A 14,838-nucleotide genomic window follows, 5' to 3' on the forward strand; every position below is an offset into this window, starting at 1 on the left:
GCAGCTTAACCACCCATACAGTAAAGATTCGCTCCTTATGTGCAGGCATGCTATAATATTTGATGACTACTGGTCTTCTGTATGGTCCTTGAATGCATTTTATAAAGCTCTAAATGGCCCTAGGAGATACATGGGTCTTGTCATCATGCACTAGAGAATGTCTACCCTGGAACACAGGCAGCGGGATATTGACAAGTGTGAAATGCAGTTTAAAGCTTCTCACGTGCATCAGTAGTAGAATTGTGAATATGATAGATAATCATCATGCTTACAGTTGTACTGGAAACACACATGAAATGTATTAAGTAGTATTTCGCAGATGTCAATCTTCTGGTGACTGCATTCCGGGGTCTACATAGTGCTTACAGGTCAAGCCAACGTCATACAGTAAGGATGGAAATAATCTGCAAAGCTCTGAGCTGCTGAGTATCATCCAAATTGCTGATCACATTCCATGTAACCAGCAGAATCGGTCTGGATTATGGTCCGATAAGCAAGCATCGTTTCCTACCACGGTCACATTCTTATAAAAAAAAAAGAATACGTAGATATTTCTCTGCCTATATAGAATTGTCTGTAATCAATTTTGATTGGGTTTTCACTTCCTGTGGCTAGGAATCATGTTGCGCTCATGTTAATTGGTTAATTATTGAACACTATAAGCAAGTCCTCAATGTATTTGTTGTTTTACCACAGAGCAGGTATTGGTATCACCCATGGATGGTGGGGCACAAAACAATAGTTCACCCCTTGTCATTGAACTGAACTCTCTTCCTTGCACAGTCCAAGATGCCCCCACTGTAGAATCCTTTAAAAATAGACTAAAAACTTCCCTATTTACTCAAGCATTTTATTGATATTTACTGTTAAGCTTGTTGTGTATTTTGAGCTATAAAGACAGTGGTAAAGCACTTTGAGTCCTATTGGGAGAAAGTGCTATATAAATATTATTATCATTACAGGTCGAGTATCCCGTATCCGAATATCCGTTATCCGAATTATTCCGAAATACGGACATTCCAGAAAGTGAAAAAAAATTTTTTTTTTGCTAAAAACTCACTGGGGACATTTGTAACAGCATCACTGGGGGCATGATATGTAACTGGCACTATATATGTGCAAGACAATGATTGCTTGGCATTCAAAATCAGTACTGAGATAGTACACACATTTTGTTTCACATTTTGAAACCTTGTTTTTTGAACAATTAAAATATATTTGTGTGTATTTTATGTGGTAATAAAATATATTTGTGTGTATATTATGTGTTTATACAGCATAAATGCAAGATACTTCAAAATACATCATTGAAATATTAAAATATTCCGAAATACGGAATAATCCGTTATCCAAAATTCTCCTGGTCCCGAGCATTTTGGATAAGGGATACTCAACCTGTATTATATTTAGGGAAATTAAATTTTTCAAGCGTATCAATTCAGGGGAAGGTTTATTACGTGAAGTGATAAGTAGAAGGTTGTTAAACACAAGCCAATCAGTTCCTGTCTTTTTTTTTTTTTCCTGCAAACCCTGTAACTTGAGCAGCTGATTTACCTAATCACTTCCCAGACTTAATAATTCTAGCCCACAGTGTGCAAGGTGCACACCGGTATAGAGGAAGGTGGGTAAGGGGGCTCCAGTCATTGGGGTGCAGTGCACTGGGGAAACTAATGCCAGTTGCTTGTCTGGGACTGCAGAGCTGCTGGATCATATTTAACATAAAAGGCATGGTAAATGCTATTCAGAATTTTAGTACACAATCTAAAAGTGCATGGTATACAGATTATTTGTTTAATTGGTTTTGAATGTGATTTTGTTATTTGTTGTTGTATAGGAGCCGTCCGTTAATTTAATGGTTCTTGGTCGATACTTGTTGGCGTCCGTTTTCATACTGCATTGTTAGAATAAAAGTGGTGTTTTACTACTGTGCTAACTACTTGTTGGTGATGTAGCCAGTGCTGTAGCCTGTCCCTCATGGTCTGCCATAGGTGAATAGGTTGAGTGAACATATGATTACAATACATTTGTACAAATTGACAGCTGTTGTAATGTAATTGATAAACTACAATATCAAGGAATGGGGACCTGTGCTAAAATAATATAGAGTATAGTGGGTCACAGGCAACGTTTAGGGTTACCCAAGTGATAACATAAATCCGCTGCTTATATGCAATAAATAATCCATAATGATAGAGAAAAAGACAATTTATAATGCACATAAAGCATTTATTATGCAATTGTTATAGGTCACCGTGCCGTATCAGATGCATAATCAATCGCGATATGCAGTTGAATGGAAGGGTTTGGGTATTTGGTGAGGGTGTGGGGCCACAAGAGAAGGTGAATGGATACCTGTGTGTCTGGGGGGAGTGCACGGGGGCTGGGGGCAGCCCAGCAGCTTACCTTGGGGCTGGGCTGTGCCCAACACGGCGATCAGTGGTCCCGGCACTTGGAGATGATGTAATTTCCAAGTACCGCCTCCGTCTACATTGCGGGTAGGCACCGCAGTGTAAGCGCGGTAAATCATGGATCCGACCCGGCTTGTATCCTTGTTCCAAATGCCGGGTCGGATCTGGGATTTTTGGTGTAAAAGGAGTATTATTGGAATGCATGATAACCAATTAGAAGGGTGTCCATTTGTGGAAAGGATGTAGCTGTGGACCTCTACAGGTTTGTGATATAGTTTTGTATGTATCTGGTTGTTGCTGATGAAGATTATGTCTAGGAAATTTACATCTGTTTTGCTGTATTGTGTGGTAAAAATAAGGTGAATGTTATTGACATTGATGTATTCAATGAATGTTTTGAGGCTGTCCTCTGTACCACACCATATGAAAATGACATTGTCGATGTAATGGCACCAGATTGATAACCTACTGTAGATTGTGATCTTATTCTTATCTGTTCAACTCATTTTACATTATATTGGGTCTTTTTTTTTTTTTTAACTGACCTTTAAAAAAGCATATGGAATGATAAAACTTTAGTAAGACACTAAATAAATTAAAGGTTTATGCCATATGTGTGTGATAAACCACAAAGAAGAAATGTTTAACTGTGTATGGTTTTTAAAGGATTGTGTCGGTGCTTTTAAATACAATGCTCAATTAACACCTGATTTTTTTTCTTTCTCTTCTCTCTGTCCTTTTCAGGATCGGAACAATGCCCGACAAATTCATGAGGCAGCTAGTCTGCCATTTTATGAAGTGTTTGTGGATGCTCCTTTGTACGTTTGTGAGCAGCGAGATGTCAAAGGACTATATAAAATGGCAAGAGCTGGAGAAATCAAAGGTAAGCCTTCATCTGGAAGTTCTTCTACTCCAGATTTCTCTGCAAGGTACAGGATGTGGTGATATAAATGGCTGACTTTACTAGACATTTTTGTCTCTTGTTTTTAAATAAAAGATCATGCTATGGTATACAAAAAGAAAAAAAAAATCTTTGCAAATTCATTTAACTCTAACTTTTGTAAATTGTGTTTAGACTTTCCAAACACAATCTTTTTTTTTACACGTTATATAGATATTTCTGATCATCTTTATTTTTTTATTCTTTTTTTTTTTTTTATTCAACACTGGGCGATGTATCGATGTCCGATAGTGGAGAGATCTCAGTAGATACCATTATATGCTGTACATAGAGGAATAAGTGTCAAGGACCAAGCCTTTTCTCCTTCTTTTGTCAATTTGAAAATTGATACTCATGTATGTTTTCTTTATATTAAGTAGAACAACATTAACCTTATATTTGCAATAGTTAAGTTCATATTTAACTTGAGTATTAAATGATCGTCAATCTAAACTTCCCTCTTTGGTGAACAGTAAACCTAAGTATATCCCATATAATTGATTATTCCGTTTTTTGGAATATTTTTATATTTGAATGAGGTATCGAGATATTTTGCATTTACGTAGTATAAGCACATCGAACACATGAAATATACACATACACACACATACACACACATATATTCTATTTGTGCATGCAACAAGGTTTTAAAACATGAAACAAAGTTTGTGTACAATCTCAGACACTGAATTTGAATGCCAAGCAATCATGTCCTTCTGTTTCCCCAGAAGAGCCAGTTACAGATGTCCCCAGTAGGTTTTTAGCAAAAAATAAAAGTACATTTGTATACTATGGTTTTCAGAATAATTTGGATAAGGGATACTCAATCTGTAGTATGTACAAATGATTGTTTTGGCATTTCACCAATAAATTGGGGAAAAAAAAAATTCATTGTCTCGTTACAAATTTAATAATCTAGGCCAGTGTGTGTGTGCATTCTCAATTATCTGCAAATATTTCCTATTTCTTTCTGTCACTTTGTCATCCTTGTTGTGGATGGACATATGCAAATGCAGTGTGAGATGTCAGAATATCGCAAACTTTTTAAAGAAATGTATTTTTAGTGTAAAGCTTATATAGTAGTGCACACAATTTCAATAAAAAATTGTCTGAAAGAGTGTAGTTAACTTTTGAATCATAGAGAAAACCCCATGTTTAAGGCCAAATAGAATCGCTTCAACCACTAATAAATTAAACTCTTTGATTAGATAGAAAATATGTTGTAATGCTGCTTTCACATCGCAAATGCAGACTTTGAAACTGTTTAGTCCCAGTGCGACCCTGCATTTTGGGACGTTCACATCCCCCTCAGCGAACCGTCATTATTGGCGGTTCGCTGCTGTAATCCAGGGGGCATGGTGTAGCGTTGGCGCGTCATCGGGGCAGAGGGGGGCGGCAGTGCTTGAAGCTGGTGCTGCTCCAAGTGCTGCCTCCGCCATAATGTGAACGGGAAATGGGTCGCTCGACTTCACGCAACACGGCAACGAACCAGTAAGAACCCTGCTTTTTACCGGGTCAAACCGGCAAGAAACCGGCTTGTACCCGATAATTAGTTGCGATGTGAAAGCGGTATACGAGTATTTGCAACCAGCAGGATATTTTTCTAGTGCTGAGGTTAGAAGTCCCTCATTCATGAAGCATCGCTAACAGATTTACTGTAATGGTGTTAAGCGGCCAGGTATTACTGTAGTCTTATCTACTACATTGTTTAGGATACATGATGAGCAATGTAACATCCCCAAAGCTTCGGCTCACATCAGATCCTGGGGACAGAATGCTATTTATCACTGAAATAGTTTTAATAAGAAACTAAATCTGATTGACTGTTATCAGGTGCTCCCGATACATAGAATAATTTTATTGCTTACTCCTGATGCAGGATTAGTGGGACAATCCATCCCTGGTTAGTAACTATCGCATCAGTTCTCTTCTCTCTTGGGTCCTGATTGGTTGCTCTTCCTAACAATTACAAATTAAGGGGAGCTGGGAAGGATTGTTGTAACTGTTACTGTGCAGCAGCTCATGTCTTTGCATACATTGTTCATTATGAATTTACATTGCCTTTTTAGGTTTTACTGGGATTGATGCTGAATATGAGAAGCCGGAGGCACCAGAGTTAGTCTTAAAAACTGATTCTTGTGATGTAAATGACTGCATTCAACAAGTTGTTGAGCTTTTGCAGGAAATGGTAAGTAAGCATGTTGAAAAATCACTAATTAGTCAGGATGTCTATTATGACCTTTTGAAAGGGCTCTTAAGCCATCTTTGACACTTAATGATATATTTTTGCTAATTTTCTTAGAGAAGGCTAATAAGCATATATTAAAGTTGTAATGTACACAATTGTGTGATGTCCAAGCCACTTGATAGAAAGTGAGATAATGGTCTGGGCTCCCACACTTTTCACCGCCAAGCTGGACAAAGTGTTCTCCCTTTCTTTACCAGGATGATATCCCCCCCCCCTCTTGTTAGTGATACTGTCAGACCTCTTTACCTGAGACTGGTTGTTAGGAATAATCACCTCTATGACTGAGACAATTGCTGTTAGGGCCTCTGTAAGTGAGATTAGTGCAGTTTGTTAACCTCTATAAATGAGAGGGCTTTGGAATCTCCTGTAATTGGGATTTATACAGTTTTTTTGGATAACATATCCGGCGGATAAGATATACACTCAACCTGTAATACAGTTCATGAATGTACATGTGAAAGTGATTTCGGATAACAACAATGATTTTAAAAAGTGCAGATAGATTTACAGTTGATGGAAATAAATCCTAGCTTATTGCTATACAGATGGAGCCAGCCTCCCTCTTGCTGGTGAATCGACAGATTGTCTCCGCTGTCGATCCATCTGACAGCCGCGCGTGCGTCTCACAAGCACGCACGTCTCAGTTTCCGGGCGGCGGGAACCCTGTCCGTCTCCGCTTCAGGGAGACTGACAGGGTTAGGTGGGAGAGCGGGTAGGCGGTGGGGACCCCGGGTGCCCGCCGGCAAGCCGGCGGGGACCTGGCGGAAGTGCCGTCGGAAGGGGACGCGCTCGCATATCGTGCGCGCGCGTCCCCTTTCACAGATCAGGCGGGGGATGGCAGCTGGCGATTTATTCCGCCATCCCCTGCAAAGCTGGGACCAGCTCATTCTGTACGTCAGAGTAAACACAAAGCAGAGAATTAGCAGTAGAGTAGATACAATTATGCACTGGAATGATAGCATTATGAAAACACTTTTTTTACTTTCTGTTTTTGTTCTGTGGGAAGGACAGAGCCCTCCAGTTGAGCCTATCCTGTCTATATCTAGACACCACAGTTAAACATATTATCTGGTAGGGTGCTTGTGTATTATCACGGCGCCCATCGCATTGCATACCATAAGGCTTAATATGGTATGCGATGAGATGCGATGCGATGCGATGGGACCCGATCTTATACAATTTAAAATTGTATACCATTGTATATGGCATACAATGAGATGAGATGAGATACAATTTTAAATTGTATAAGCACACTAATGGGTGCTTTCAATGTTAATTGGCCCCCCTATAAGATTTTTATTGTATAAGCACCCTAATGGGTGCTTACAATGTTAAATGCACCCCCACGCCACCCCCACTATCAACGCCAACCCGAAGCGTGGCGAGCGCAGCAGTACGCATCCTCCGACCTTTTCATACCCCCACTATCCATGTCGGCGTGGAGTTGATTTTATATAGTGTTGCAAACCACCGAGCCCGAAGCGTGGCGAGCGGACGCATAATACATGTAAAGTAAAATGCGGCCCCTCGCGGGGCTCGCCACGCTTCGGGCTTGGGGGCTCGCTGCGCTCGCCACACTATATATAATCAACTCCACGCTGACATGGATAGTGGGGGTATGAAAAGGTCGGAGGACACGTACCGCCGCCCCTTGCGGGCTCACTGCGCTCGCCACGCGTCAGGTTGGCGTTGATAGTGGGGGTGCATTTAACATTGTAAGCACCCATTAGGGTGCTTATACAATTAAAAATCTTATAGGGGGGCCAATTAACATTGAAAGCACCCATTAGTGTGCTTATACAATTTAAAATCGTATATCATCTCATTGTATGACATATACAATGTAATGGTGCCCACACATGCACCGATCCCGGCGGTGCGATGCTATGGGATGGGGTGCGCGCTCCCGCGGCACCTCATCGCACAGTACAAAAAGTATGTGCTGCACATACTTTTTGTATTCGCTTTTTATCGCATGCACAAGGCATACGATGCAATGCTATGTGTGCTAGTTAAGCACAGAACGCATGCCGGGATCGATGCGTCTGTGGGCACCTGTAGTGTGCTTATACAATTTAAAATCGTATCTCCCCTCATCTCATTGTATGCCATATACAGTGGTATACAATTTTAAATTGTATAAGATGCCATAAGATGGAAATCGTGGGCGCTGTGCTAGGAAACAAGTACCTCCTAGTAGATTTAAGGCCCCAGCACATTAGCAGCAGATTGCTACAATTTGTAGATCCCTCGATGATTGGGGAATCCTAAGTATTAAACCTTTTTTCTTTTTTTTCTTTTTTTTTTTTTTTATCTCAAATGGACGGGATCAGTGAGTTGGGCATATTTGTAAAATTCCTTGACATATGGAGAAAAGGGTTTCCTGGTGTTTGGAGGCATTAAGCCCTCATTTGTTGTCAGCTACACGACATTTTTCCATGCTTTCTACCTTCATGTTCAGTTACCCTATTTATGGCCTGTGTCTTTATTGATGTGACTTGACCAATATAGCAACTTTTACAGTATTTATGCAGCAAACTAAAAAAAAATAACTAAACTTAATTTGAAGGGAAAAATATTATTTCAAGCAATTATTTGTGAATTAGATGCCTAAACAGATATATAATTGTACTTTTACTTTACTCCTCATTTAATAGTTTAATGCATCAGTTGTGAATTCTAAAGAAATGACCTGCATAGATTTGTGGTCATGTTAAGCAAATTTGCAATTTCCAGAAATGGGATGACCAGTATTTGATCAGCAGGAAGAGCCCTACAAAGCAGAAAGTTAAACTAGTGATATTTCATGGGCTCACATTTTGTAGTCGATATAAGGACTTGGCAAATCTTAGTTTGTAAGCTTTAATGTTGATATGTAGGGCCATAAAGCTTCCTCTGCTGCAAATAATTGATGAACCATAAAAGTGTCAGCTGAATTTTGTTGCACCTCATCACCAGATGGCTAATAAAGGCAATAACAATCTGATTCAGTCCTGTTTAACCTTATTTTTCTTATACATCTGTGAAGTAACTGCTGTGCTTTTCTTCAACAAAAGCTTTATATTAAACATGTAAAATGTTGACAAAATTGGCTTTCAAAGCACTTTTGAAGTTTTACATGCACCTCTGGAAAAAAAACAAAAACACGTGACTGCTGTGAGGTAAATTTTCAAACCTATATGCACCTTTCCTTTCATTTCTTCCTTTATTTTTATTTTTTTAGTCACAATTATTTTTCATTTACTTTTTGTGTATTTCCTAACCCTAGTATTTGTTCTATTGATGATAATTTAGATAAATTAGCTTTTTTTTTTTTGCTGAAGAGACCAAGCAGGTTACTCTACCAAGTGCTGTCACAGTGCGTAGGCTACAAGAGACAAATTTCAATCGTTATTGCCGGCAGCATGACAGAGCTATTCAATTGTTGCTCTGTATTGGAGTGAACAGCTGCCCACACTGTAATTTCCAATCTCATTCCCTGGCGTTGGAGAGCTGAGCAAAAAGTGGCCTATTTGACCGCTCAAATAGCACTTATCATAGCGCATTCCTATTAGTTTAGTCACATTTAGCTACTTTACAACACTAAATATGATAGTTGTGGTTGTAATAAACAATAAATTAATCTTTCCCTGAAATCTCCCATCACTTCAGACAGGAGATTGGGCACTATAAAACATTTGAATTCTGCTCAAAGGGTGATGCTGTCCACATATACACATATATTCCATATTGGATAACGGGTACATGTATTCCATATTGGGTATATTTTTTTGTTTAATGCTTTGATAAGCTGAATTGTCCAGACTGCCAAAATTGCAAAAACTGTGAAAATAACAAGATGCTGGTTAGATATACCCGCCCAAGAAAGATTGTTATTTCTTGGGCGGGACGAACAATACATGGATCTATTCATGCAGTGCAAGGTGGAACTTACCTTGTTCAATATATCCATTAATGATATTGGAAGTGACATAGTGAGTAAAATTGCCATATTTGCGGACAACACTAAATTAAGTAAGGAAATTAACTCAGGAGAGGATGTGGAAACACTACAAAGTGACCGACATAAACTGGAAAGGTGGGCGTAAAGGTGGAAAATGCAGTTTAACGTTGAGAAATGTAAAGTAATTCATTATGGGAACAAAAATGAACAAGCTATTTATAGGCTAAATGGAGTTATTATAGGGAATTCTGCTGTAGAGAAGGACTTGGGGGTCATCATAGATGAAAATTGAGTAATAGTGCACACTGCTCAAGTGCAGCAGCAAAAGCAAACCGGACACTGGCATGCATTTAAAGGGTTATGAATTCAAGGGATGCCAATGTGATAGTGCCTCTTTACAAGGCATTGGTGAGACCACACTTGGAATATTGTGTTCAGTTCTGGACACCGCACTTTAAAAAGGACATAAATGAATTGGCACAGGTACAGAGAAGGGCGACTAAGCTAGTAAAAGGTCTTGAATCACTAGATTACAAAGATAGGTTGACCAGGCTGAAAATGTTTTCAATGGAGAAACAGAGTTTGAGAGGAGAGATGAGAGATTAGTTGGAGCAGTACGGATGGTGTAATGGTTAGCATTACTGCCTCACAGCACTGAGGTCATGGGTTCGATTCCCGCCATGGCTCTAACTGTGCGGAGTTTGTATATTCTCCCCGTACTTGCGTGGGTTTCCTCCGGGTACTCCGGTTTCCTCCCACAATCCAAAAATATACTGGTAGGCTAATTGGCTCCCAACAAAATTAACACTAGTATGTCTGTGTGCATCTACATGTGGTAGGGAATTTAGATTGTAAGCTCCACTGGGGCAGGGATTGATGTGAATGTTCAAATATTCTCTGTAAAGCGCTGCGGAATATGTATGCGCTATATAAGAAACTGCTAATAAATAAATAAATAATAAATAATTAGTATGTTCAAATAAAGGATTGGGAATTATTTGGAACTGGGAGATGATTTGTTCACTAACTTAGGACACGCGGGCATGTACTGAGGCTCGAGGAAAATAAATTCCAAACTGAATTAAGATGAGGATTCTTCACGATTAGAGCAGTACAATTCTGGAACTCATTGCAGGTGGGGGTGGTTACAGCAACTACTGTTAATGAATTTAAATCAAAACTGGACGCATTTTTGTCCACTAAGGGAATCCTATAGATATGACTTACTGGTACTTGTGAATTATCCGGGCGCCCGATGTTGAAATTATATGACAGTACATTAAGAATACGATGCGACGCGATTTACCTTGAAATTTCCTTGAAGACAAAATCGCGTCGCATTGTATGCTATTGTATGGTATACAATGGCACGCGATGCGATTTTGCCACTATCAACGTGAACCCGAAGCGTGGCGAGCGCAGCGAGCCCGCGAGGGGCGGTGGTACGCGTCCTCCGACCTTTTCATACCCCCACTATCCACGTCGGCATGGAGTTGAGAATAGAATAGTGTGGCGAGCGTAGCGAGCCACCGAGCCCGAAGCGTGGCACGCGGACACCTGTGAAGCCCGCGAGGGGGCGCGGATAGCTGTGAAGGTGTCGCCGTCCCCTCGCGGGGCTCGCTGCGCTCGCCACTCTTCGGGCACGGTGGCTCGCTGCACTCGACACACTATTCTATTCTCAACTCCACGCCGACGTGGATAGTGGGGGTATGAAAAGGTCGGAGGACGCGTACCGCCGCCCCTCGCGAGCTCGCTGCGCTCGCCACGCTTCGGGTTGGCGTCATTAGTGGGGTGGCATTAACAATGGGGGTGGGATTTCACTTTTGTCACTTTTTGGGGGTTTTGGGCATTTTTTCATTGAAATAAATGTAAAATCGGGTCTCAGGGACCATTTTACATTGATTCCAATGTTAAAATCGGGTCCAGTGCTAAAATCGGGTGCTGCTCTCGTCGCATCGCATGCCATTTGGTTAACACGCGATGCGACGCGATTTTTTGTGACCCGATCAAAAATCGGGCGCCCAGATAACTCACAAGTACCGACTTACTCAAGTCAGTAGTTACAAGTTACATAGGTTGAACTCGATGGACCAACGTCTTTTTTCAGCCTTAATTACTATGTTATATTGCACATGCTTCATATTACACTTGTCTTAAAAGCTAATTGGTACTTTCTCTCTCCATGGCTTAGTACATCTGCCCCTAACTGCCATGTTATAGGCTGTGTGTTGAATGACAGGTGCTAGTTGGCTGGGACTTTCTCTGTCCCAATGCTTAATATATCTGCTCCTATGTTCCTTGTATGGCTTATCTCTCATATTGTAACCTTTTTTTTAGTGCAGCCAAGATGGCTTCCTTACCTAGTACATCTGTGTTTTATTTATGTTTCAGAATGTATGTTGCAGTCTGTTTTTAAGTCTTTAGAATGCAAATTATGTAAAGTACTTCTCCTTTAGAGGTTACAGTACCTCTGTAAATACATTTTTTATATATATTTATTACCCACGCTCATCGAGTGTCCATTATGTTGCACATGCAATATGCTTGTGCATGAAGGTGCGGCTCATTTCCCACACACAACGTAACGTAACGTATAGGAGTGGTTGGTGTGTCTTGCTGCACAAAGCAGACACTAGCTGGAAAAATATTGCAGTGTGGCTATATATCTATAGATAGATATAGATATATATATATATATATATATATATATATATATATATATATATATATATATATATATATATATATATATATATATATATATATATATATATATATATATATATATATATATATATATATATATATATATATATAGGAATACAAATCTGCCGGCACTCCAGGGTTAATGTAAGCAGCATACTCCGGTGCCAGAATGATGATGATATACAGTCCAATAATCCCAAAGGATAATAAACGGCACTCGGAGATTTCACAACTTTTGAAAGCTTGTATTAAGAAATACACAAATGAGGCATCACAGGTGACGTTTCGGGGTATAAGCCCCTTCTTCAGACCCTCCTACAGGCTGTAGGAGGGTCTGAAGAAGGGGCTTATACCCCGAAACGTCACCTGTGATGCCTCATTTGTGTATTTCTTAATACAAGCTTTCAAAAGTTGTGAAATCTCCGAGTGCCGTTTATTATCCTTTGGGATTATTGGACTGTATATATATATATATATATATATATATATAATCTCGAAACGTTGATTAAGAAGCAGGTCTTTGTCTCCATATCTTGAAGTCGCCGGAGTGCCACCCTATAACCTGACTGTGTGTGTGTGTGACATAGATGACATATGTCAGATGACATATAGGGATCCAGACTACTTTGTCTAGTGTGTTTTAAGATTAGACTTATTCATCCCAAAACAAACTATAAAATGGCCAATGTACACACTACCCAATAATCATTTAATCCCAAAAGATCCTTCTATTCTGAATAGTACCTCCGTACATTATGCTATAATTGAAGCTGGTCTGCCTTTGTTTCTGACCTTGGGGCCCTGGTGCTGTGTACACACTACACAATTAATGTCTCTGTCAAATATTGCCATGTTGGGCCAAAAACACAATAGTGTGTACCCAGATTGACACTGAACAGTGATAACAAGCAGGGGAGATATTTTCTCACAGGCCTCGTTATAAATCTAGTTTATTACAGTGTAATTTTGTGTACTAAATGTATATCTAATACACCAAGGATCCCTTTGCTGAGCAAGGTCCTTAAACACAGATTGCTCAGCACACATGGCTGCACACCTGGGATGCACCTGTGATGTGTGCTGAGCAGTGTTTTGCCTATGCTGCTAGACAGTGGCTGCTTGGATTACAGTGTTTTGCATATATCTGTGGGCGATGGCGATGTGCGGGACGCCATCGCTGTAGGTTGTACTGACGGAGTGATTCGTGCTTCATTTCTAAACAATCTAGTTGTATTGCTTAGAAATAGGGCTAAAATCACCCCATGTGTATTCCTTTGGGGGTTGTAAAAAATTTTTTTTTTAATTAACTTACATTATGAAAAAGTACAACGGGGAACAAAAAAACTATAATCTTGTAGGGGTTTTTTCTTGCAAGTCCTCTACTCTCCAGTAGGTGTCATTGTAATGCTGCATTCGCTGCTGCTAAATTAACTTCGTTCAAGAAATCTGCATTATTAACATTTTTTGTTTGGTTGTTTTAGACTAGTATTGTGCAGTTGTTGATATCACAACATGGGGTATTATAAAATAAATAACAGGTGTAATATAATAAAAATGAATAGAACAACACTGTAGTATTTGCAGTTTATGAAATAAAAAAAAAAAAGGTGAATCCTATCCTGTCCAAAACAATGGACTCTACATGCACTATAGCACAGGTTCTCACAGTCGGTCCTCAGGATCAAGTGAAATAATTAGCTCCACCTGTGGATCTTTTAAAAGTATCAGTCATTAATGAGGGCACGAGGACCGAGTTTGAGAACCACTGACCCATAGTGTCATTACGGAACCTCTACTCACTGATCCGTGCCCAGCAATACCATTGTATGATGTTTTGTGACCAGCCTAATAGCTTTATGCAGCTATATGCTGGGGTGTGTGTGCGGTATAGCTGATCAACATTCATCATGTCAACATGCTTAGCTTATTGACCCTGGTGGTCTAATGGTGTCTTTGTTGGTACCGACTGAAGTGGTGGCTTCCAGATTCCAGTGGTCACGTTAACAGTTGATTGTCATTTGTCATTTGATGCCCCTTTATTCAGTACTGTCCCTCTATCCCTAATTTCTACAATAGTACCATATATACTCGAGTATAAGCCTACTTTTTCAGATTTTTTTTTATGCTGAAAAGGCCCCCCTCGGCTTATACTCGAGTGAGGGTCCCACTTGAGTCAATAAGTTTTCCTAGTTTTTTGTTGTAAAATTAGGTGCCTCGGCTTATATTCGGGTCGACTTATACTCGAGTATATACGGTACCTAATGCTTTTTAGAATGTCAGGATTTCGGATGTTGGTATTGTAACTGCATCATAACTGTTAACATTCAAATGGTGATTGTCAACTTTATGCCAGTTTTCCATGCTGTCTGTACCAGGTTACACCACTATGCGTTAAACTACAGTTTATTGAATACCACTCTAAATTGTTTTCTCATTATGACTGAATGTGCCCAAATTGGATACATAATGATATGGCTGTGGGCTTCAGTCTCTCAATTAGTATATTGTGGTTTTGTTAATATACTTTACCAGAATTATGTATAATATAAAAGCATTCTTCCATTTTAAATAAAGGGCATTGAAGTGTATTCTT

At 39.7% G+C, this 14,838-nt stretch overlaps 1 protein-coding gene across 1 annotated transcript in view; it reads left to right on the forward strand.

Moving 5' to 3' along the window:
• The window catches only part of PAPSS1 (3'-phosphoadenosine 5'-phosphosulfate synthase 1), a 106,817-nt gene that overhangs the window by 30,546 nt on the left and 61,433 nt on the right, over window positions 1-14,838 (forward strand). Inside the window, exons 4-5 of the mRNA XM_083178600.1 lie at window positions 3,153-3,291; window positions 5,418-5,536. Of these exons, the coding sequence (XP_083034726.1) occupies window positions 3,153-3,291; window positions 5,418-5,536 (258 nt within the window). The remainder of the gene's footprint in view (window positions 1-3,152; window positions 3,292-5,417; window positions 5,537-14,838) is intronic.

This window comes from Crinia signifera, chromosome 1 (assembly GCF_055691185.1).
Source record: "Crinia signifera chromosome 1, ASM5569118v1, whole genome shotgun sequence".
NCBI classification, from domain to species: Eukaryota; Metazoa; Chordata; class Amphibia; order Anura; family Myobatrachidae; genus Crinia; species Crinia signifera.